The 25,182-nt window shown below is 38.9% G+C and overlaps 1 protein-coding gene across 9 annotated transcripts in view; it reads left to right on the forward strand.

The window, feature by feature from the left end:
• Positions 1-25,182, forward strand: part of SP140 (SP140 nuclear body protein) — a 76,547-nt gene that overhangs the window by 9,194 nt on the left and 42,171 nt on the right. For 6 of the 9 annotated variants that reach the window (XM_059928888.1, XM_059928884.1, XM_059928886.1 and 3 more), the window contains 6 exons: positions 5,942-6,119; positions 7,025-7,193; positions 10,364-10,447; positions 13,832-13,915; positions 18,774-18,854; positions 20,395-20,466. In XM_059928888.1, coding sequence (XP_059784871.1) covers positions 5,942-6,119; positions 7,025-7,193; positions 10,364-10,447; positions 13,832-13,915; positions 18,774-18,854; positions 20,395-20,466 — 668 coding nt within the window. The remainder of the gene's footprint in view (positions 1-5,941; positions 6,120-7,024; positions 7,194-10,363; positions 10,448-13,831; positions 13,916-18,773; positions 18,855-20,394; positions 20,467-25,182) is intronic. The other 3 variants (XM_059928892.1, XM_059928885.1, XM_059928889.1) reach the window with 2 other exon arrangements.

The raw sequence follows: 25,182 nt of genomic DNA on the forward strand, positions 1-25,182 counted from the left end.
GCTGATCTCATCTGTGATTCTCTGGACTTGTCTATCAATCCAGTTTCTGGGGTGACAGTTTGACCTATGGCCTCAATTTTCCTGTACATGCCTGAAATTCATTGATTTTCAGTTTTTTCAGCTTTTTTATTTTTGTAAGGATAGGAGTGATGACTTCCAAGGTCTTTGCAATGTTAGAGCTGAAGCCAAAAATGAACTTTTTAAACCACTGCAAGTTAGATTTGTTTCTTAAAACAAAATTTTTGTTTTAAAATTTTGATTTATTGTAATATCGTCTTATAGCTAGAACATGTACCTATTCAATTTTTCTTTATTATTTAGATCAATTCAGGGCCAAATACTTGGTATGTTCTTGTGTTTAAGACCGAGTTATTAATACATATTTTTGCAATTTTTAAAACTTTTATCCCACATATCTTTTTAAATATACTTGAGGAGTTAAAAATTGAAAGTGAAATTTTGTAACAACCATGAAAGATTTGTCTATTAGCAATCTTAAATGTTGTTATTAAAATACATATATTGTGAGTTTTGCTTTCTATCTTGTTTGCCTTTGTCTAATGTCACTTGCCCATTTTTTGACTTTTAACATTTTTAATGTCACTTTGTTTTTTGTGTATCTTTGGTAGTTAGACTCTATTTATACTTTATTTCATTCATACTCTAAGATGGTAATTTAATCTGTTTTAAATGACATATATCTTTTGCTTATAAATTTTGGGGGCACTTTTAATATCTAATGTCTCTTTGTTTTCTCTGTTTAAGAAAAACAGTATGTTTTCTTTACTTTTATTCTTCTGTAAGATTTATAGTCTCATTTTGACTCTATTTGTTACCCTTATGATTTCTAATTAATTCTCAAATATATATTGGGTTGGCCAAAAATTTCATTCGGGTTTTCCCATGAGATGTTATAGAAAAACCCAAATGAACTTTTTGGCCAACCCAATATTTCTCTGATTGATAGCATCAAATGTGAAACCATGCCATTTGAGTTTAGCATCTTTGAAATAAATCATTTAACTCAGTTTTTTAACTAGCCCAGATTCAGTTTGTTAAAATTTTTAATATACTCTGAAGTTTTAGATTAAGATTACTATAATTTTACTACTGCATACAGTATATATCCTCTTTCTAGAACAAGGCTTCTCAAATTTTTTGATTTTAGGACCACTCTACATTCTTGAATATTATTGAGAATCCAAAGAGCTAGTTTTTGTTAATGTAGGTTATACCTATTACTATCTACCATATTAGAAAGTTGAACTTTGAACACTTAAATATATTTATTTATTCATTTTAAAATAATAATAATAATGAACTCAGGGGCTTCCCTGGTGGTGCAGTGGTTGAGAATCTGCCTGCCAATGCAGGGGACACGAGTTCGAGCCCTGGTCTGGGAGGATCCCACATGCCACGGAGCAACTGGGCCCGTGAGCCACAATTACTGAGCCTGCGTGTCTGGAGCCTGTGCTCCGCAACAAGAGAGGCCGCGATGGTGAGAGGCCCGCGCACCGCGATGAAGAGTGGTCCCCACTTGCCGCAACTAGAGAAAGCCCTCACACAGAAACGAAGACTCAACACAGTCATAAATAAATAAATAAAAGAACGTGAATTAAAAAAAAAAAAAAAAAAAAAATGAACTCACTACCTGCTAACATAAATGACCTATTTTATGAAAAATAACTGTCTTCTACAATAAACTAAATTAGTGAGATTAGCCACCCTTCACATTTTTGCAAATCTCTTTAATAGCTAGTGCTGTAGAAGACAGCTGGTTTCTCCTATCTGCTTCTGCATTCAATCTATTGTGATACCACAGGCCGTGTATTCTCTGGAGAAATCCACTATACATTTGTGAGAGTATGAGAGAGAAAAAGGGTAAATAACATCTTAGTATTATATGAAAACAGTTTTGACTTTGATGACACCTGAAAGGGTCTTGCACAAAATCCCAGGGTCCCCAGACCATGCTTTGAGAATCACTGTTCTAAAATAATTTTTGAGATGTACTTTTTTTTCTCAAATGAAATTTACAATTTTTAGACGTCAGTATTTTTTTTTAATAGACCTTTATTGGAGTATAATTGCTTCACAATACTGTGTTAGTTTCTGTTGTACAACAAAGTGAATCAGCCATATGCATACGCATGTCCCCATATCCCCTCCCTCTTGAGCCTCCCTTCCACCCTACCTATCCCACCCCTCTAGGTCATCGCAAAGCACCGAGCTGATCTCCCTGCTATGCTGCTGCTTCCCACTAGCTATCTATTTTACATTCGGTAGTGTATATATGTCGATGCTACTCTCACTTCCCCCCAGCTTCCCCCTCCGCCCCCACCCCCTGTGTCCTCAAGTCCATTCTGTATATCTAAGACGTCAGTATGTTAACTGGTTTTAGTGGTGTCTTCCACTTCTTTCATTGATATAACAGAACTTTGCTGGTATTGATTTCCTGATTCTCTTATTGTAGGGTATCAGCAAATAATTTGTTCCCGACAGTATGTCAGTAAGAATGGGGTAGATTATTCTATTGGAACAAACATTTCTAAAATCTCAGTGGGTCACCAGCTGCTTAAGGGAACCCTCATCTTGGACTGTCTCTAGCTGATGAACAGCCGCCATCTGAAATGACAGCCACCGTAGCAGAGAAACAGTGAGCATGGCTCACAGGTGCTGGCTCCAAATTCTTCTGCCAAAGCTACACCCATCAGCCCGAGGAGGCAGGAGGATGCAACCCTACCTTTGCCCAGAAGTAAAGAAAATAGAGCATTGAAAACTGTGTGACCAACACAGAGGGTGCATGAGTAAAATGTTTTCTGAGCCTCTGCACAGCTATTTTGCCTTCACACATGAATGATTGAACAGGGGGTATATTTTTTAGTCATTTCCTTTTACTTCTGAATCTACACACTTGAGTGACTACTTTAGACATTTAGATGTTTCAAATTTACTTTTCATTTTTCCTTTAGAATTTTTTTTTTTCCAGCTATGTGCTGGGGAAATTCCCTTGTCTTTATCTTATGACCATTTTAGTTAAACTTTTAAAAAAAATTTCAGCAATCACTTTAAATTTCCAGGCCCATTATCTTATTTTCTTGTTTTTCCTTCATGTCATCCTGGACATAATATCTTCTCCAATGTGTATGAAAATTGTTTTTTAGAAACTCTCTTCTGTTCCCTGTAATATTTCTATTTGTTCTGGAGTCATTTTTGCCCTCTGCCCCTTTGTGCTGTTAGTTTCCACAAGTATCTGTGGCCTGTTATTGTTTGTTCATTCTTAAGGGTGAGGCACTGATAAGCTAGCTTGGAATTGCATTTAATGAGATGGGCTTGAAAACCTGTGACTTTACTGGGTGAATCCCAAATGCCCAAAGGTGAAGACCATTTTTCTGAGTCATTTACATTTTTCTTAAGAGGAAACCTCTAGTTTCTTGCCTGGATGCAGGAGCTCTGTATGGTGGGGTCAGGGAGGAGTTGGGGAGCACATTGTTTTGTATTTTCTCCTTTCAAACAATCCCTCTGTTTTCATTCTTGCATCTTCTTCCCCACCTCCACTACCTCCCCAGGGGCCTGTAAGACACACTGGGCCCCTCTCTGACCTCTAGGAGGATCCTCCACCAGCAATAATGATGAATGCTCTGACCACTTTTTCTTTTTCAGACTTTGGTTTAAGTTTTTCATCCAATCGTCTTCTCTTTGTCATTGTGACTCTAATTTCTTTACTGTCATTTTAGAGGACTCTCCAGTGAGAGAGGGGGAAAGCACTTGTTTTCAATCAACTATCTTTAAGCAAAAACATTTTTTTTAAGGAATTCAGTGAAGGAATGGATTTTATTCTATCCTGATGCATATTTGGAGAATGGGAAGTTCCAATGACCCTTTTATGGTGGGATAAAAAAATCCTATGAGTCTTCACAACTTTTAGAAATACAGAGAAGTTTATTAAGACATTATCAGCAAGGGGAACAATTTATCAAGTAAGAATCAGAATTATAAAGCTTTTTGAGTCTCTAAATTACTTCTCACAGGTGTGGTTATGTTTGAAATCCAGAGGTCTTATATTTCTTCATGTATATAACACTTCCACAGGCAGGTTTAGATATAGAGCAACCTGTCCTAGTTTTGAATATTCACACAAGTCTCTATATTAGACCAAAGAAAAAGACGTATTCTCAATATTAATTGAGACTTTATCAGAGGAGTGTCTTTGAACTAATTTTATGATGTGGAATGCCATTCCTGCCTCTGCAGTTACAGATGGGAGAGGTCTAGCTCCTTTACACCTTCCTGAGATTTATTCTATTTGTTTTTAACTAAGAAGACTTGCAGTTCAGTGGTAGGTTCTGTAGTATTATCTCAGTTTGTTTTTTTATTTCTTTGTATGTAACTTTTTTTTTTTTGTAATGTGTATTCATCAGGGCTCTTCAGAGAAACAGAACCAATAGGCTGTATGTGTGTGAGTGTGTGTGTGTGTGTGTGTGTGTGCGTATAGAGAGAGAGAAAGAGATATTTATTGTAAGGAATTGGCTCACACATTAATGGAGGCCAGCAGGTCCAAAGTCTGCTATGCACCAGCAGGCTAGAGACCCAGCAGAGTCTCTGAAAGCAGTCAGCTGGAGAATTCCTTTTTACTCAGGGAGGCTGGTCTTTTTGTTTTATTTAGGCCTTCAGCTGACTGGATGAGGCCCACCCACATAATGGAGGGCAAACTGCTTACTCAAAGTTCACCAATTTAAAATAAAATGTTAGTCTTATACCCCAAACCCTCCACGTTGAGACATAAAATTAACCATCTGAGTATCATATAAATTCCTGTAAAGCTTTTACAATTTTAAAATTCAATGTTTTCCGTAGAGAGTTTGGGTGAAAGTCTTTTTACAGTAGTTTTGATTAGCACAGGGTAAACTCTTTCACTTCTATGTACAAGCCTTCCTTAAGCCCAGTGTATTCTTCTATTGCACCCTTGATTATTCTCTAAGTAAATAAATCCCATCTATTCTGGTCCTTGCACAAGAACATCATTTTACACACGTTGGCCCTCCATTGAGTACCTATCATCAAAAAGAATGCAAATAACAGATGTCGGCTAGGATGTGGAGAAACGGGAGCCCTCCTGCACTGTTGGTGGGAATGTAAATTGGTGCAGTCACAGTGGAAAACAGCATGAAGGTTTCTCAAAAAACTAAAAATAGAACTACCGTATGACCTAGCAATTCTACTCTTGGGTATATATCTGAAAAAAACAAAAACACCAGTTAGAAAAGATACATGCACCCAAATGTTCCTAGAAGCATTATTTACAATTGCCAATATAAGGAAGCAACCTAAGTGTCCATCAACAGATGAACAGATAAAGAAGATGTAGTGTATATGTATGCAATGGAATACTACTCAGCCATAAAAAAATGAATGAAATTTTGCCAGTTGCCACAACACGGATGGACTTGGAGGGCACTATACTAAGTGAAATAAGTCAGATAGAGAAAGACAAATACTGGATGGTATCACTTATATGTGGAATGTAAAAAAATACAACCAACTAATGAATGCAACAAAAAAGAGGCAGACTCACAGATATAGAGAACAAACTAGTGGTTACCAGTAGGGAGAGAGGGGGAAGCAGGAATTTAGGGGTGATGGACTGGGAGATACAAACTATTGGGTGTAACATAGGCTACAAGGATATATTGTATAACACGGGGAATTATAGACCATATTTTGTCATAACTGTAAATGGAGTGTAACCTTTAAAAATTGTATAAAAAATATATGTAGTAAATATTCATGTAGAAAAAAGAATAGTCATTATAATATATAATTTCATATATAAAAACATTCAGAAGCTGTAAAAAATAAATAAATAAAATAAAATCTTCTGACCTCCATGGGCCTCTCGGAAACTCAACGTCTACTTTCATATTGTGTCTTTGTTTCTCAGAATGATCACAGGGGACCAGAACCCAGAGGAGCAGAACCCAGAGGTGCAGTTTTTCTATGAGTTCATATTCAGGCTCTTCAGAGAAAATAAGGTGGAGATTGCAAGTGCAATAACAAAGCCGTTTCCTTTCCTCATGGGCCTCCGAGATCGGGGCTTCATCCCTGAGCAGATGTACAAGGTAAGTGAGGAGAATTCCCTCTTGATAACCTGCCAAATTTAGGATGCAATGAGCAGGCTAAAGGTCCTCCTATGAACAGGGACGTTCGCCATCCTATAAGTTAGGAGGTGAGAGGAGAAGCAGCATCACAGACAACATCCCTTCTTCTGTAATAAACGGGGGAGGTGCGTGGCGATGGAGATGTGGCAACATTGGAATTGCGAGTAGGTAGGGAGCATCTTAGATATTTTGATACAATATGATAACAATAACAAAATTAAAGCAAATAAGTGAGTTGGGCAACATTTCATTACAAAGCCTCCTTATTTTACGCACTCGAACCTGAAGTGATTGAACTCATAGGGAAGTCGTGTCACGGTAGGATAAATTTGGAAGCAGATGCTTGCTGCTCTCTCTCCAAATCGTTTCTTGCACTTTAAACATTTCCGGATACAGAGTACAGGTAAAGGTTAACAATGGGCCTTCCTGGGGTTACTGAGGACAAGTCTTCTTTTTGTCTTTGTGAATTTTCTTTGCCCTTTGGCAACATTCACAGAAGGGGAGAGTGGTTACATGGTTTCCTGGAGGGAAGGGCAGTGGTTATTGTCTGGTCAACTAAATGGCCTCTCAGTACCAGTAAGGGCTACTCCTGAAGCATCCTGGCCAGGCTCTTAAAGCCCCCACACAGCATTCTACTTTGAACTGACTTTTATTCTTCAAAATTGCTCTCTTAAGTGGCCATCAATGTCAGAGAGGCAGGTTAACAAAATAAGAGTCTACTTTTACGATGGAGAATATTTTAGAAGTCATCCAAATATATGTAACATTCTAATATTTCACCAGAGAACAATTAGTCTATTTATAATCCAAGTCTCCTATAACCCATACACTCAAAGCTACATAATTCACCATTCAATATTTTTAAGCATTTTCAAGAAGCTTGTGGAAATCTGGTCCCGGTGGAAAGAGTGGTGTATGATGCTCTCAGTGAACTGGAGAAGAAATTTGACAAGACAATTCTGGATGCCCTGTTCAGCAGAGTTAACCTGAAGGCCTATCCTGATTTACTTCAGATTTGCAGAAACTTCCAAAATGGTAATTATAACTTTCAACAAGTTTTGGGGTTCAAGTCCACTTCATTCACTGATTCATTCATTCACTCTTCATTATATTTGACAGTTATTATATGGAGTGACTACTACATGGCAGGCAGGGAGAGAATACAATAGAGAAGAAAACACACATGACTTGTGTCCTCATGGAGCTTACACATAGTGGGGGTGACACCTTAGCCAAGTAATCCCACAAATGATTGCTCAGCCAGGACCTGAATTTGGTGCTGAGAAACATAGGATTTGAGTCTCTACTTTTCTGGAGGAAGGCATGAATTATGCCTTTTGTAGGAAAGGAAGTAGCCCTATCTGATACTTGCAGACATGTTCAAAGATGGAAAGATTTTCTTTGTATTGAAAGATCTGTCATTCAGTGCAGTCCTGTGCCCAAACAAAGAATGGAGAATTCACAAGAGAAGGCCAGCACATACCCATGCATTGGGGAGGGGGCAGCATGTGAAAGCTACAAAGTAGGAAAGGAACAGTGGACCTGCAGAACCATGTGGCTGAAAAACGGAGCATGGGTGGGAGGGCTTGGAAGCTCATTCTGGAAAGGGGAGTTGGAGGTGATTTTTGAGGGTCTAACACCCTATGCCAAGGAATTTGAAGTTTATTATTTGGGAAATAAAGAAGTAATAAAGGATTTTTAAACAGAGAAAAAGTAAAAGAAGTCAGTATAAAGAATGAGATGTGTTTATTTGTGAAAATTATATCTTGTAAAATAAGAGCTATCTCATTTCTCCAATGCGATATCTAAATCAGAAAAAGGAATAAAGGAAATCAAATACCTACCCACAAATTTCAAGTCAATATTATATTTGTAGCCAGAACATCCCCAGGCCATGGGTAGGAAGGGAATGGCATTTACCTTTACTGCCCACATCTCAGGGGCTCTGATCCTCTCCCTGTACTGTAGCGATCCCCCTCCCTGGACCCCAGGACCCACATCACATGTGTTAGTTTCCGGGGGTTCCTGTGCTGAGATCTCCTACACGTGAGGCTTGCTGCTGCCCGCAAGCTGCACTGCCCACTGCCTGGCTCAGCGCAGCTGCCCACCTGCCCCCAGGGGAGGCTGCTGCTGGTGCCTCCCAGACCCTTTTGTCCACAGGAGCTTAGGGTCAGCGGCCCAGAGCCAAGATGCTGGTAAGAGGGGTCAGAGAAGCCCCCTGTCCCCCATCATTGAAATGCCTGCAGCTGTAACACAAATGTACCTCCTGGGGGCAATACCCACTGAGGTGTCAGGGCAGTAGGGAGATGCTTTTTCCATCCCCAGGACATGTTGACTTCATGCCTAGGCCTCCTTATGTTCTCTAAACCTCTCACCCACATAACATTTACCCCCGTGTCCTCTTCCAAAGTTGGCCTGGGCATGAAGTCAACATGTCTTGGGGATGGAAAAAGCAGCTCCCTACTGCCCTGACCCCTCAGTGGGTATTGCCCCCAGGAGGTACAGTTGTGTTAGTATTCACTTCCCATCTGTGCCTTTCAGAAAATTTTCAATATTGAGCTGCATGAGTTGCTTGTATGTTTTGGAGATTAATCCTTTGTCAGTTGTTCCATTTGCAAATATTTTCTCCCATTCTGAGGGTTGTCTTTTCATCTTGTTTATGGTTTCCTTTGCTGTGCAAAAGTTTTAAGTTTCATTAGGTCCCATTTGTTTATTTTTGTTTTTATTTCTATTTCTCTAGGAGGTGGGTCAAAAAGGATCTTGCTGTGATTTATGTCCTAGAGTGTTCTGCCTATGTTTTCCTCTAAGAGTTTGATGGTGTCTGGCCTTACATTTAGGTCTGTAATCCATTTGGAGTTTATTTTTGTGTATGGTGTTAGGGAGTGTTCTAATTTCATTCTTTTACATGTAGCTGTCCAGTTTTCCCAGCACCACTTATTGAAGAGGCTGTCTTTTCTCTACTGTATATTCTTGCCTCCTTTATCAAAGAGAAGGTGACCATATGTGCGTGGGTTTATCTCTGGGATTTCTATCCTGTTAGATTGATCTATATTTCTGTTTTTGTGCCAGTACCATACTGTCTTGATTACTGTAGCTTTGTAGTATAGTCTGAAGTCAGGGAGCCTGATTCCTCCAGCTCCGTTTTTCTTTCTCAAGATTGCTTTGGCTATTCGGGGTCTTTTGTGTTTCCATACAAATAGTGAGATTTTTTGTTCTAGTTCTGTGAAAAATGCCAGTGTTTGTTTGATAGGGATTGCATTGAATCTGTAGATTGCTTTGGGTAGTAGAGTCATTTTCACAATGTTGATTCTTCCAATCCAAGAACATGGTATATCTCTCCATCTATTTGTATCATCTTTAATTTCTTTCATCAGTGTCTTATAATTTTCTGCATACAGGTCTTTTGTCTCCTTAGGTAGGTTTATTCCTAGATATTTTATTCTTTTTGTTGCAGTGGTAAATGGGAGTGTTTTCTTAATTTCACTTTCAGATTTTTCATCATTAGTGTATAGGAATGCAAGAGATTTCTGGTCATCAGTTTTGCATCCTGCTACTTTACCAAATTCATTGATTAGCTCTAGTAGTTTTCTGGTAGCACCTTTAGGATTCTCTATGTATAGTATCATGTCATCTGCAAACAGTGAAAGCTTTACTTCTTCTCTTCCGATTTGGATTCCTTTTATTTCTTTTTCTTCTCTGATTGCTGTGGCTAAAACTTCCAAAACTATGTTGAATAATAGTGGTGAGAGTGGGCAACCTTGTCTTGTTCCTGATCTTAGAGGAAATGGTTTCAGCTTTTCACCATTGAGGATGATGTTGGCTGTGGGTTTGTCATATATGGCCTTTATTATGTTGAGGTAAGTTCCCTCTATGCCTACTTTCTGGAGGGTTTTTATCATAAATGGGTGTTGAATTTTGTTGAAAGCTTTCTCTACATCTATTGCGATGATCATACGGTTTTTCTCCTTCATATGTCCATTCTTTTTTAAAACTTGAGAGGTGCATTAGATGTGGAACAGCTGTAAGTTTCCAGGAGCAGCATCAAGCCACAGGTCACGTGAGACCCACTGAAGTTCAGGGTTCCCTGAGGGCTGGAAGGTTCCCTCTGAACTATGGTAGTCAAGGATGTCCTGGATGTGTAACTATGAGATGCAGCTCTTGGTCACTGTCTGGGATCTCTAATTGCCTTTCCTTTCTCTTCTCAGTGATTCATGAAAACTTCCATTACCAAAGCGTTGGTGAAGGAGAGACAAAGGAGGCATTCAACTTACAATTAAACCGTGAACAAGGTAATTCTGACTTGATAGAAGCTTGCTGTCTCATCTACTAAGAGGAAAGGAGATCAGGGATCAGGGGACTGAGCTCCTGGGTGGAGAGTGCACCCTGGGGAAGGGATGCAGCAGGAGATGGGGAAGCCAGAGCAGTGGTGTGTTGTATGGGCTCCCAATTAACCAGCCAGATCTGGAATTCAAGAATATTGCTAGGCGATGTGACAACTAAGAAGATGGAACATGAACCCAAGAGAGAAGATCTCACTGCAACCATGAGGCAGAATTAAGGGGGAGAACTGACAGCAGTAATTGTGAGCCAGGAATTCAGTGGATCTGGGAAGGAGTAAGGGTTTGTGACAAGTCCAAAGAGGAAGGCTTTGATGTGTCAAAAGGAGGAACAGTTGTAAACAGTACTCATAATAAAAGAAAAGAGAGGAAGAGAGTGAGCAGTAATTGTGTGCAGGGTGTGGAAGAGATGGTGTTCTGTAGAAAAGAAGGAAAGGAGAAGGGAAGGAGTAAAAGAAAGAAAGGAGAAGGGAAGCAGTAAAAAGGGGCGAAGAGAACAAAGGGCAGTAATAACTCTGACTATGACAATAGTCACAACGCATAACATTCACAGACCACTAGGCGTAAGGTCAGCGCTTCATGTGCATCAACATGTTTAATGCTCACATATGCCTTATGTACTTTTGTAACCAGTATGCACCGTTTCTAGCTTTTAACCATCTTTTCATTCATATTATTACTAATAATTAATCATTAAATTCTAACACGTAAGACATTAATTGAAAATTATGATTTCTTGCTAAGTTACTATAACCCAGGTATCACTTTACCAGTAGCATCTCACTTAATTCTCATAACAATCCTGTCATAAGGGTTTTGTTATGCCCATTTTTCAGGAGAAGAAACTGAGGTGTGAAGATAGTTAGTGATTCAGTGAGTGAAACAGCCTTCAAGCCCAAGAAAAGGTCTCCATCCTTAAGCCAAATGGTCTACAATAACTTTAGTTATTTGTTAAATGTTGATTTTTTTCTCTTGGAAATGACAAATGTAAGAAAAAACCAAAGAATGGCCTTGCAGAATGCCATTAATATGTATCCTTAATTTGGATTTATACCTCAGATATTATATATTTTATAGAGGTATTAATACATTTATGTAAAATTCGGATGTATTTTAATAATAATACTTACTCTTTTTAATAAAGACAAATAGCTAAAAGTATAAAATGTATATTAAAAAGTACAAAGTGTATCAAAAATATATTTAGAGATTCATCTACCACTACGAATAGTGGGAATGAGAATGGGGTGGTGGAAGGATTTGTAATAGTTATTGGTAAAGGATAGAGGTTCAGTATGAAAGGAAGGGGAAACAAATCCTTCAACATTCCTAATGTGATCTAGGTGACACCCTACCTAGAGCTAGAATCCCAGAGCATATCAGTGATGGATGCAGATGAGTATAAGGGAAGAAGATTCATCTTGTGACCCAAATGGTACAATAAAAATCCAGGAAATGATGAATGAATGTGCCCGAGAATCTGAACAAGCAGTAAGGTTGACTGACAGTCCAATATTTGCCTGGATGACTGACTCTGAGTATGGTAGCACATACAGGGAGGGAGGAAGGGGGATGTCATGTGTTCATAATTCAGAAAGGAGGCCCCAGGGAGCCCCAGGGAACCCTGCTCCTCTCCCCAAGGGGCAGAGGAGTAGATCAGAGTCTAGGGTGAGGAGACATTTACTTACCAAGAAAGCATATCTGGTTTTTGTGGTAAAGGGGAGAGGTAAAAAAACCACAAAGAGACAGAGAAGGTAGTACACTGGAATAGCATAGGTATAAAGGGTATAAAGAGTTGGAAGAGAAAAACTAGAGAGACAAAGGGGGAAGAGCCGGAAGCCTCACTGGGGAAGAGAGAGGCAGAAATACAAGGTGACAGGAGTGGCCAAGGAGAGAGACGCCCTCAGAAACAAGAATGCACAATCCTTCCTCGGGGAGACACAGTGTTGGGAAGAGGACTGTAAGTACAAATGTGAGAAATGGAGAGAAGTAGAATGGACTGTAAAAAGATGGAAAATAAGGCAGAGCAAACATAGAAAAAATTAACCTCTCCTCCTGCTTCACACTATCCACAAAATATAATTCAAGTTGGATCACAAATCTAAAAGTTAAGGCTAAAACGATAAAGCTTCTGAAAGAAAACACAGGAGCGTATCCTTGCAAATTTAGGGTTGACAAAAATTTGTTACATAGGACAGAAAAAGCATGGACCATAAAAGAAAAACTTGATAAATTGCACTTCATCAAAATTAAAAACTACTAATCCAAAGACACCATTAAGAAAAGGAAAAGGCAAGTCATAGACTGGGAGAAAATATTTGCAATGCATATATCTGACAAAGGATTGTACCTGGAATGTATAAAGAACTCCTACAAAAGAATAATAAAAAGACACACCACTAATTTAAAAAATGGACAAAAGACTTGAACAGACACTTCACTCAGAAGATATAAAATGACCAATAAGAACATAAACAAAGTATATATCATCATTAGTCATTGGGGAAATGCAAATTTCATTAGTCATTGGGGAAAAGCCACACGAGCTACCATTCGGTTACTAGAATTGCTAAAATTAAAAATACTGACAACACCAAATGCTGATGAGACTATGGAACAATTAGAACTCCTTTATATACGTTGCTGGTTGGACTATAAAGTGATAGATATAACCACTTTGGAAAACTAGCAGTTTCCTATAAAGTTAAATATAACCCACGACCCAGCAGTCCTACTCCTAAGTATCTTTTCATAAGGAATGAAAACATATGTTCACACAAAGATTTGTGCAACAATGTTCATAGTAGCTTTATTCCTAATAGCTAAAATCTGGAACCAATTCAAATTCTCATCAATAAGAGAAAATAAACTGTGATATAGTTATAGAATGGAATACTATTCAGCAATATAACGAATGAACTACTGGTATATGTAACCACATGGATGAATCTCAGAAACATTGTGTTGAGAAAAAGAAACCAGTCACAGGAGTATGTACTATGTGATCCTATTGATGTGAGCATCAGTACAGACAAGTATAGTACCAGAAAGGAAGGACTTGTTAATGGTGATAGAAATCAAAACAGTGGTTGCTTATAGTGGGTAGAAACTGACTGGCATGGTGGAAATGTTCCAAATCTTGACTGTGATGTTGGTCACAGAGCTGTTTTACACTTAAGATATGTGCATCTCAATGAAAAAGAGGCAAGCAAGGCTCTGCTGGGCCTCAGATGGGGTCCTTGGAACTTGAACATCATCAGAGTTCATCTTGAGCACACAGAGGTCTCTTCTCTGGATACTGTCTGAGTTCTGTCTTTTTCCTGTTGCTCTCTTTAGTGTCCTTGGAACAGTCACCTCTCCAAATGAACAATGTAATAAGGTTAGAAGATGTACCCAGCTTACTGCCATATGACAGACGAGGTAACTATCGTTTAATTTATCAATTCCATATTAAACCTTTGTTTTCTTGTCTTCATGGAAGCAAAGCCTACCTTCGGTCTCCTATCCTAGGCCTCTGCTAGCCCCCACTTCTCCTACCTGCCCTTACCTGCTCACATATGCAACAGAGACAGTGAGAAAAGGAATCTGAGCTCCTGAGTAGATGGAGCACCCATTGATGGGGAATATAAAAAGAGAAAATTGAAAAGGTAGATAAGGTGTAATATGTGACAAATTACATGAATGGATCCAGTTTTCTAAAATCCCACTCTTCCAGGTTGAGATAGGGGATAATTTTCAATTAATTTCACAGAACAACTAAGAGGAACTTGGAAACATCATGGCATGTCAGGTTCACGCGGGAGAACTGGCCAGTTGGAGGTCCCTGGTACCGTAGTCAGAGTCCAAGAGGAGAGTTTTGGAGATGATGAGAGGGGAGAACCTGGAGGATGAAATCACACAGAGAGACAAAAGTTGAATAGTGTTGGGAGACAGAGGTCAAAATAAAGTGGGAGAAACAGATGGAATGGGAGGAAGTGTAAGACACAGCAGAGAAGAGAGAAACTGAAAAATCTCCCAAGAAACAGAGATAAAAGTTGAGAGCGAAAAGTATGGAAAGGGCAAGAGTGAGAGGAAAATAAATACTAAGAATTGGGAAAAGTCAGGGAGACGTACAAAGGCAACTATGTAGAGAAAGAGTTGAAGGAGAATGGATGGAAAACAGGTTGAGAGTGAAAAGACAATAAAAGAGAGAGGAGCAGATTGGGACATTGTAGACCTGAGGTAAGAGCACTGGATATAAGCAACTTTGGGCACAAGTGTTGGCAACATTAGCTGTGAGTTTTCAGATTAAACTGTCCTTAACCATCGAAGTGGCACTTGTAAAATACTCACATTGCAATAGTCCTCTCCCTGAATATTCCAGTGATTCCTATGACCAAATCACCACCCTAGATTGTCTTCAGAGTACATTTATCCATGGACTCGAAGACCATGGTCTGCTAGATATCTACACATGAATTCTTTCAAGAACCTTTAACTTGGCATTTCAGAACTAAAAGTAACATCTTCATCACTCAAGCTAGATCCAAACTCCTCTTCAGCATTCATGTCTCAGTGATGGATCCTTATTATCTCATAGGTTTTCAAGTTGGAAGTCTAGGCGTCACCGTGACTGCTCTTGCCCTCAAATAAATGCCTGTTACTCATCCAGTATAGTCATTTCTCTTCCAGAATATCTCCAAGCTGTCCATCTGTCACACCCCCAAGTCTTCAGACCTCTGCCATGGTTCTCAAAGCAACAGTCTTCTGTTCATGACCTTCCTCTAATCTTGCTTCCAACAAATGTGTTATTTGCACTTCAACTACATGGGACATTTGAAAATGAAAATTAGATTGTGTTATGTTCCAACATACTTTCTTAATACACTAAGGATTAAATAAATGTTTCTCTGAGTGGCATCCAAGATCACCCATGATAAGCCCCGTATCGATTTTCCCAGCCTCATCACCTGCCTCCTGCACTATTAATTCAATATAGTATAAACTTTTTTCCTCCAATAATTTTATTTTTTTAATTTGTATTTTATTTTATTTTTTAAAATTTTACTGAAATATAGTTGATTTACAATGTTGTGTTAGTTTCAAGTGTACAGCAAAGTGATTCAGTTATACATATATGTTTGTATACATGTATATATATTCTTATTTTACATTCTCTTCCATTATACATTATTACAAGATATTGCATATAGTTCCCTGTGCTATACAGTAGGTCCTTGTTGGTTATCTTTTTTTATATATAGTAGTGTGTATATGTTAATCCTAAACTCCTAATTTATCCCTCCCCGACTTCTCCTTTGGTAACCATATGTTTGTTTTCTATGTCTGTGAGTCTGTTTCTGTTTTTTAAGTAAGTTCATTTGTATCATTTTTTAAAATTCCACATACATATAAGCAATATCATATGATATTTGTTTTTCTCTGTCTCGTTTACTCCCCCAATAATTTTAATTGTTACATCTTTCATATCTGAGCCTTTTCATACATTTTCTGCCTTATTCAGAACTGTTTTCACATTCTACTACCCTCCACTTAACCTCCTCACTCTGGTAAATTCTATTTAAAACATACTATTGCAGGGAGGCCTTTCTTTAGAGAAAGCTAGAAAGAAACAGTTGAAAGACGAAGGATAGGAGAGAAGGAGCAACATCAGAGAAACAAGACAAAAGTTTCAGGAACAGAGAAAGAGACACTCCAGGAGACACCAGCAGAAAGAAACAGAGGCAGAGATGGATAAAATGTAAAGAATCAAATGGAAAGGGAAGAAGTAGAAAGAGAATGTGGTATAAGAAAAGGAAACCACTAAGATCAGGAACTACCACTAAGATCAGGAACAAGACAAGGTTGCCCACTCTCACCACTATTATTCAACATAATTTTGGAATTTTTAGCCACAGCAATCAGAGAAGAAAAAGAGATAAAAGGAATCCAAATCAGAAAAGAAGAAGTAAAGCTTTCACTGTTTGCAGATGACATGGTACTATACATAGAGAATCCTAAAGATGCTACCAGAAAACTACTAGAACTAATTAATGAATTTGGTAAAGTAGCAGGATACAAAACTGATGAACAGAAATCTCTTGCATTCCTATACACTAATGATGAAAAATCTGAAAGTGAAATTAAGAAAACACTCCCATTTACCACTGCAACAAAAAGAATAAAATATCTAGGAATAAACCTACCTAAGGAGACAAAAGACCCATATGCAGAAAATTATAAGACACTGATGAAAGAAATTAAAGATGATACAAATAGATGGAGAGATATACCATGTTCTTGGATTGGAAGAATCAACATTGTGAAAATGACTCTACTACCCAAAGCAATCTACAGATTCAATGCAATCCCTATCAAACAAACACTGGCATTTTTCACAGAACTAGAACAAAAAATCTCACTATTTGTATGGAAACACAAAAGACCCCGAATAGCCAAAGCAATCTTGAGAAAGAAAAACGGAGCTGGAGGAATCAGGCTCCCTGACTTCAGACTACACTACAAAGCTACAGTAATCAAGACAGTAGGTACTGGCATAAAAACAGAAATATAGATCAATCTAACAGGATAGAAATCCCGGAGATAAACCCACACACATATGGTCACCTTCTCTTTGATAAAGGAGGCAAGAATATACAGTGGAGAAAAGACAGCCTCTTCAATAAGTGGTGCTGGGAAAACTGGACAGCTACATGTAAAAGAATGAAATTGGAACACTCCCTAACACCATACACAAAAATAAACTCCAAATGGATTACAGACCTAAATGTAAGGCCAGACACCATCAAACTCTTAGAGGAAAACATAGGCAGAACACTCTATGACATAAATCACAGCAAGATCCTTTTTGACCCACTTCCTAGAGAAATGGAAATAAAAACAAAAATAAACAAATGGGACCTAATGAAACTTAAAACTTTTGCACAACAAAGGAAACCATAAACAAGATGAAAAGACAACCCTCAGAATGGGAGAAAATATTTGCAAATGAAACAACTGACAAAGGATTAATCTCCAAAACATACAAGCAACTCATGCAGCTCAATATTAAAAAAACAAACAACCCAATCCAAAAATGGGCAGAAAACCTAAATAGACATTTCTCCAAAGAAGATATACAGATTGCCAACAAACACATGAAAGGATGCTCAACATCATTAATCATTAGAGAAATGCAAATCAAAACTACAATGAGATACCATCTCACAGCGGTCAGAATGGCCATCATCAAAAAATCTACAAACAATAAATGCTGGAGAGGGTGTGGAGAAAAGGGAACCCTCTTGCACTGTTGGTGGGAATGTAAATTGATACAGCCACTATGGAGAACAGTATGGAGGTTCCTTAAAAAACTAACAATAGAACTACCATATGACCCAGCAATCCCACTACTCGGCATATACCCTGAGAAAACCATCATTCAAAAAGAGTCATGTACCAAAATGTTCATTGCAGCTCTATTTACAATAGCCAGGACATGGAAGCAACCTAAGTGTCCATCAACAGATGAGTGGATAAAGAAGATGTGGCACATATATACAATGGAATACTAGTCAGCCATAAAAAGGAACGAAACTGAGTTATTCGTAGTGAGGTGGATGGACCTAGAGACTGTCATACAGAGTGAAGTAAGCCAGAAAGAGAAAAACAAATACCGTATGCTAACACATATATTTGGAATCTAAAAAAAAAAAGAAAAAAAATTGGTCAGAAGAACCTAGAGGCAAGATGTGAATAAAGATGCAGACCTACTAGGGAATGGACTTGAGGATACGAGGAGGGGGAAGGGTAAGCTGGGACAAAGTGAGAGAGTGATATGGATATATATACACTACCAAACGTAAAATAGAAAGCTAGTGGGAAGCAGCCGCATAGCACAGGGAGATCAGCTCGGTGCTTTGTGACCACTTAGAGGGGTGGGATAGGGAGGGTGGGAGGGAGGGAGATGCAAGGTGGAAGAGATATGGGGACATATGTATATGTATAACTGATTCACTTTGTTATAAAGCAGAAACTAACACACCATTGTAAAGCAATTATACTCCAATGAACATGTTAAAAAAAAAAAAAAAAAGGAAAGGAAGATTTTTCCACAATGAATGAATTCCTCAGCCCCTAGTGAAAGCTGCTGAAGCAATGTTAACCTTCAGGTCAGGTTATTTTGGGGAGTGGGACCTTCCAGTTTCTCAGGATTTCTTGGTTTTCTAGTTATTTTCTTGCTGTGATTCCTCCTTGGTCATAAATTGAGATGTCTGTGAGATTTCATTCTTTACTGTAGGGAACAACAATGTCTGGTGGGAGATCTGTGATGGAGAAGAGCTCCAGGGAACCTCGAACTTCCCACCAAGATGTGAGCTGGGTAAGGATGGGGAGGGATTGCCAGCCGAGGGTGTCAGGTGGCTGAATTCAGAGCTGGTGTTTATTGATGCTTTTTACCCTGAGCACACTCCACAGTCAAAAGGTCTAGTGTGTCTTCGAATCCCATGAGTCCATAATAACATAAGTAACATAACAAATAACATAAGTGTTCCTAAGTGCATTCTAGTAGCAATATGCTGGAGAAAAGTGATGTCTCTCATAGCTATTAACAGTAAAGACTTGAATTTATACCGACCTGCCCTTTATCTTCTCTAAAGAATAAAAACTATGTATTATTCTATTTGGTTATAATGCTATTATTTTGTGCCTAACTTTGGAAAACCCCCAAAAGAAACATGGTCCTAAAGATCAATTGCTCCCAAATCTAAAGTACAATTTTTTGTCAACTATTATTTATTATGTGACTGATTTTTCAAAGAATTTTGGCAAACAAGATGTCATTCTTCTCTCCACAAAGTGATGGATGTAACAGACAAAATGTTACTTATTCCTGTTTTACAGGTAAAGAAATAGAAGCACTGAAGTGTGTAAGGGTCTTTTAGCAGTCAAAGCAGTTAAACAAGCGAGGGTACCAGCATCCTCGATGACTTACTATGGTGACTATCGTGTGGGGCTGCAGAGGGTCAGGGCATCCAAGACTTAGGTACATATATATGATGGAATATTACTCAGCCATAAAAAGGAACGAAATTGGGTCATTTGTAGAGATGCAGCTGGACCTAGAGTGTGTCATACAGAGTGAAGTAAGTCAGAAAGAGAAAAACAAATATCGTATATTAACGCATATATGTGGAATCTAGAAAAATGATACAGATGAACCTATTTGCAGGACAGGAATAGAGACGCAGACGTAGAGGATGGACATGTGGACACAGGGGAGAGGAGAGGTGGGATGAATTGGGAGATTAGGATTGACATATATACACTACCATGTGTAAAATAGATAGCTAGTATGAAGCTACAGTATTGCACAGGGAGCTCAGCTTGGTGCTCTATGATGAGCTACATGGGTGGGATGGGGTGGGGGGGAGGGAAGTCCAAGAGGGAGGGGATATATATCAGTATACATATATACGTATATCACTATACATATAGCTGATTCACTTTGTTGTACAGCGGAAACTAACACAACAGTGTAAAGTAACTGTACCCCAATTAAAAAAAAAACAAACAAACTGACTCATGAGTAGGAAAACTGTCAAAGAACATTGAAGGGCAAAGAAGAAGAAGAGGAAGACTAGGAGGGAAGCCCAGAGAGTAAAGGAGGTGTGTGATCCTTCATGGCACAAAAACAACCATGTGTGGGGACAGAAAAATGAGGAGAAAGGTGACTGAGAGATAACGGGAAGGAAAAAAGGCAGAGCGAGGCTCTGGTGGGTCTAAAGTGAGGTGTGTGGAGCAACAGTATCTTTTTCCCAAGGCGAAGTTCACCTGACCATTGAACACCAGAATTCAGCATGAGCACCCTGAGGTCTGTACCTCATCACCATGTCTGGATGGTCTTTTCTGTTTTTCTTTAGTTTCCTGTGAGCACAAAGCTCTTCAAAGGACAAACGAAGGCAAGTCTGAAGAGATTCCCAAACTGCAAGCAGGTAACGGGGGAGCTAATATTGATTTAAGTGACCAATTATCTCATTAATTTGCTTGCATGTCTGTATGCAAGGGACATTTCCCTTCATTCCCCCAAACACAAACACACACTTTTCCTTAGGCTCTGGTTGCTTTCTTCAGGTATATGGGAGGCAAGGGGGAAAGAGGGGCTAAGGGCCTTAATGGAGGGGCTTCTGGGTAGAGAATTTAAGGGCACAGAATAATAAAAATGTAGATTGGGGCCACCACATGGAGTTGCCTAAGTAGGTTCAATTTTATTTAAAAGTATATGGAATCTAAATACAACCAGATTGGGGTTTGGAGGAGAGAGATCATTTTAAACTTATGTCCCAGGATTGCATAGGATTAATGAAATGCTATGTATAGGAGAGACAAAGAGGAAGTGAGTTAAAAGAAAAAATAGGGATGGATTAAAGACCTAAATGTAAGGCCAGATACTATAAAACTCTTAGAGTAAAACTTAGGCAGAACACTCTTTGACATAAATCACAGCAAGAGCTTTTTTGATACACCTCCTAGAGTAATGAAAATAAAACCAAAAATAAACAAATGGGACCTAATTAAACTTAAAAGCTTTTGCACAGAAAAGGAAACCATAAAACAAAAAGTCAATCCTCAGGATGAGAGAAAATATTTGCAACCAAGTAACTGACACGGGATTAATCTCCAAAATACACAAACAGCTCATGCAGCTCAATATCAAAAAAACAAACAACCCAATCAAAAAATAGGCAGAAGATCTAAATAGACATTTCTCCAAGATCTAAAGAAGACATACAGATGACCAAAAAGCACATGAAGAGATGTTCAACATCACTAATTATTAGAGAAATGCAAATCAAAACTACAATTAGGTATCACCCCGCACCGGTTAGAATGGCCATCATCAAAAAACCTACAAACAATAAATACTGGAGAGAGTGTGGAGAAAGGGGAACCCTCCTACACTGTTGGTGGGAATGTAAATTGGTACAGCCACTATGGAGAACAGTATGGAGTTTCCTTAAAAGAACTAAAAATAGAGCTACCATGTGATCCAGCAGTCCCACTCCTGGGCATATATCTGCAGAAAACCATAATTCAAAGAGACACATGAACTACAGTGTTCATTGCAGCACTGTTTACAATAGCCAGGACATGGAAGCAACCTAAATGTCCATTGATAGATGAATGGATAAAGAAGATGGTACATACATACAATGGAATATTACTCAACCATAAAAAAAGAACGAAATAATGCCATTTGCAGCAATATAGATGGACCTAGAGATTGTCATACTGAGTGAAGTAAGTCAGACAGAGAAAGACAAATATCATATGATATCACTTATATGTGGAATCCAAAAAAATGGTACAAATGAACTTATTTATAAAACAGAGTCACAGATGTAGAAAACAAACTTATGGTTACCAAGGGGGAAAGTGGGGGGAAGGATAATTTGGGACAGGAGTCCCCAACCCCTGAGATGCAGACCAGTACCGGTCCATGGCCTGTTAGGAACTGGGTCGCACAGCAGGAGATGAGCAGTGGGCGAGCCAGTGAAGCTTCATCTGCCGCCCCTCATTGCTGGCATTACCACCTGAACCATCCCCCACCCCCCACCCCCCGTCCGTGGAAAAATTGTCTTCCACGAAACTGGTCCCTGGTGCCAAAAATGTTGGGAACTGCTGATTTAGGAGATTGGGATTGACATATACTCACTACTATATATTAAATAAATAACTAATAAGAACCTACTGTGTAGCACAGGGAACGCTACTCAGCACTCTGTAATGACCTATATGGGGAAAGAGTCTAAAAAAGAGTGGATATATGTATATGTATAACTGATTCACTTTGCTGTACAGCAGAAACTAACACAACATTATACCTCAACTATACTCCAATAAAAATTAATTTAAAGGGGTGAGATAAGGAGGGTGGGAGGGAGACACAAGAGGGAGGAGATATGGGGATATATGTATATGTATAGCTGATTCACTTTGTTATACAGCAGAAACTAACACACCATTGTCAAGTAATTATACTCCAAAAAAGACATTAAAAATTAATTTAAAAAATTAAAAATATAATAAAATAGATAACTAACAATGACCTACTGTGTAGCACAGGGAACTCTACTTAATACTCTGTAATGACCTATATGGGAAAAGAATCTAAAAAAGAGTGGATATATGTATATGTATAACTGATTCACTGTGCTGTACAGCAGAAACTAATACAACATTGTAAATCAACTATACTCTAATAAAAATTTTAAAAAATAAATAGACGTGGAATCGAAGTAGAACCAGGTTAGAATGTGGTATCAGGGAGGGGAGATAATTTTCAACCTGCTTTCCTCGAGGTTGTGCCAGGAACATGGGCATAGTGGGTATAATCGCAAAATAGAAAACTCACGTGAAAGACATTTAAAACGAGCCTGCCAAGGGGAAGGAAGGATCCCTGCTCTTTTGTCAGTGGCAAAAGATGAGAACTTTGATGATTTGGAGAAGGAATATGTGAGATGGACAAAATATACAGAAAGGCTGAAATTTTAATTTTTAGATTTAAATTTTAAGTTGAAACATTACAAACAGGAAGTTAAGAACTAGAGAGAACAGATAGAAGCAGGGAAATGAGCACCATAGAAGAAAGGAGGTAAACTCAATAATCAAACAAGGTACAGAATTTAAAAGGTAGAGAATGTGACATTAGAGAAAGACCCAGAGAGGGAAAGTGCTAAGAAATAGAAAGACTGGAGGAAAGTATAACAGTTATACATAGAGAAAAAGATAAAGGAGAAGAGTAAAACGTCTGTAGAGAGGGAACACTATGTACAAGGATGGAGAAGATGGTTTGGGACATTGTTGGGACTGAAAGAAGAGTTGCTGCATGGAAGCAACTTCTAACACTAGGAGTTGAACATGTTAGCCATGAGTTTTCAGATTATGGTTCCTCCAGTTATCAAAGTGGCACCTGTAATACTCTCAGAGGCAATGGGCCTCCCCTCAGCCATTCTTGTATACTTCCATCTATAACTTAATGATCCCCAAATTCCTAACTCTGGCCCCAGCTTGCCTTGTAAGCTCATTCATCTAAGTGCCTGACTATATTTGTACAGGGATCTGAGAGACATCTCCATTTGGATGGTTTTCGGGAACTTCAATACAAGTCGCTTCCATAGTTGTATGTACCATCTTTCTTGATGCCAGATCTGCCTCCTTTCCCCGTATTCCCTATCTCAGTATGGAACACTATTGTTCCATTCTTTAGGTAGACACCTAGGGGTCACCAATGACTCTTTCCCCTCCCTCAACTCACACACCCCATCAATCATCTAGTTTAGTTAACTATACCTTTAACTTGTCTCTTACTCGTCCATTTGTTGCCACACCCGACACAGAAGCCCTAGTCAGATCTCTCTTCTCTCTGGAACTAGAGCCAGAGCAACAGACTCTATCTGGTCTCATACCATCCCCCAGTCATCCTCCCACCATATCCATTCTCTCCAACTCAACTAGATGACCCTTTGAAAATGCAGGTTGGCTTATCTCACTTTCCTACCTTAAATCAATAACTTTTTGTTGTCAAAAGGATTAAATCCTTCCCTATTTTCCTTCCCATGGCTCCAGCCTCATGTCTGCCTCTCCTGCAACGACTTCTAAAGTTTGTTTAAAACTTTGCAGTAATTTTAATTTTGACTACTTTTTCTCATCTGAGCCTTTGCACACACTTAGCCCTGTGCTTGGAACAATTTTCTTGGTCCACTCCACTCTCCATTCTGCTCACTAATCTGGTGAAATCACATGGAAGTTATAGACCACCTCAGAGATACCTTTTCTAATTCCTAGTTCTAGAAAAAAAAAGCATGAGAGACGGGGAGAAGACATAAAGCTCAGCATCAAGAAAGGAAAAGGGAGAAAAGGCAGGTGGGAACAGACATGGGAAAAGAAACAAACCAGGACAAAGAGAAGTACCAAGAGATTCCAATAGCAAGATACTGAGATGGAAATAGAAGAAGCAGAGATGTGTGGGAAGGGTGAGAATGAGAAAGAGAACAAGGTTGGGAGACAATGTGTACAGTCTCCATCAGATTATTGGATTGTGCAAGTCCCCTCTTCACGAAACCCTAAGACACAGGTATGCAAACTGTTGTAACTTCTATTTTATGGTTGGGGAAATGAAACAGAAGGGCATGGAGGTTATTTTTGCAAGGGCAAGGTAGAAAAGGAAGAGTGGGCACCAGCATCTTGGGTGTGTCACTGAGGGTGACAGTTGTGTGAAGCCAGCTGACAGTCAGCGTGGGGTCATGTGGTCAGAAAAGGAAGAGGAAACCCAAGGAGTTCTGCAGGTTCCCAGGGGAGTGAACCAGGGTCCAAGAGAAGATTTAGTTAAGGAAAAATTAATGTTGGTGGGGTGGGAAAGGAAACCACTGAGAGACAGGGAGTGTAGAAATGGACCCAACCACTTGGGCTTGAAGAGATCTAGAATAAGAAAGCTGGAAAGGATAACAGGAGAAAAGAGATACAGTATCACTGAAAAACAAACAAACAAACAAACAAAAACCCAAGACCTGAAAACAAGAGATGAGGAGAGAAACACAGACAATCAAAGAGATGCACAGCTAGGAAACAGAGCTGTGTGGAGGTGGAACTGTGGGTAGGACACTGAGAAGGAGAGAGAAGAGGTGCAGATGGCAAAGAAGCGGAAGGAG

The sequence above is a fragment of the Balaenoptera ricei genome, chromosome 7 (genome assembly GCF_028023285.1).
Source record: "Balaenoptera ricei isolate mBalRic1 chromosome 7, mBalRic1.hap2, whole genome shotgun sequence".
Lineage (NCBI taxonomy): Eukaryota > Metazoa > Chordata > Mammalia > Artiodactyla > Balaenopteridae > Balaenoptera > Balaenoptera ricei.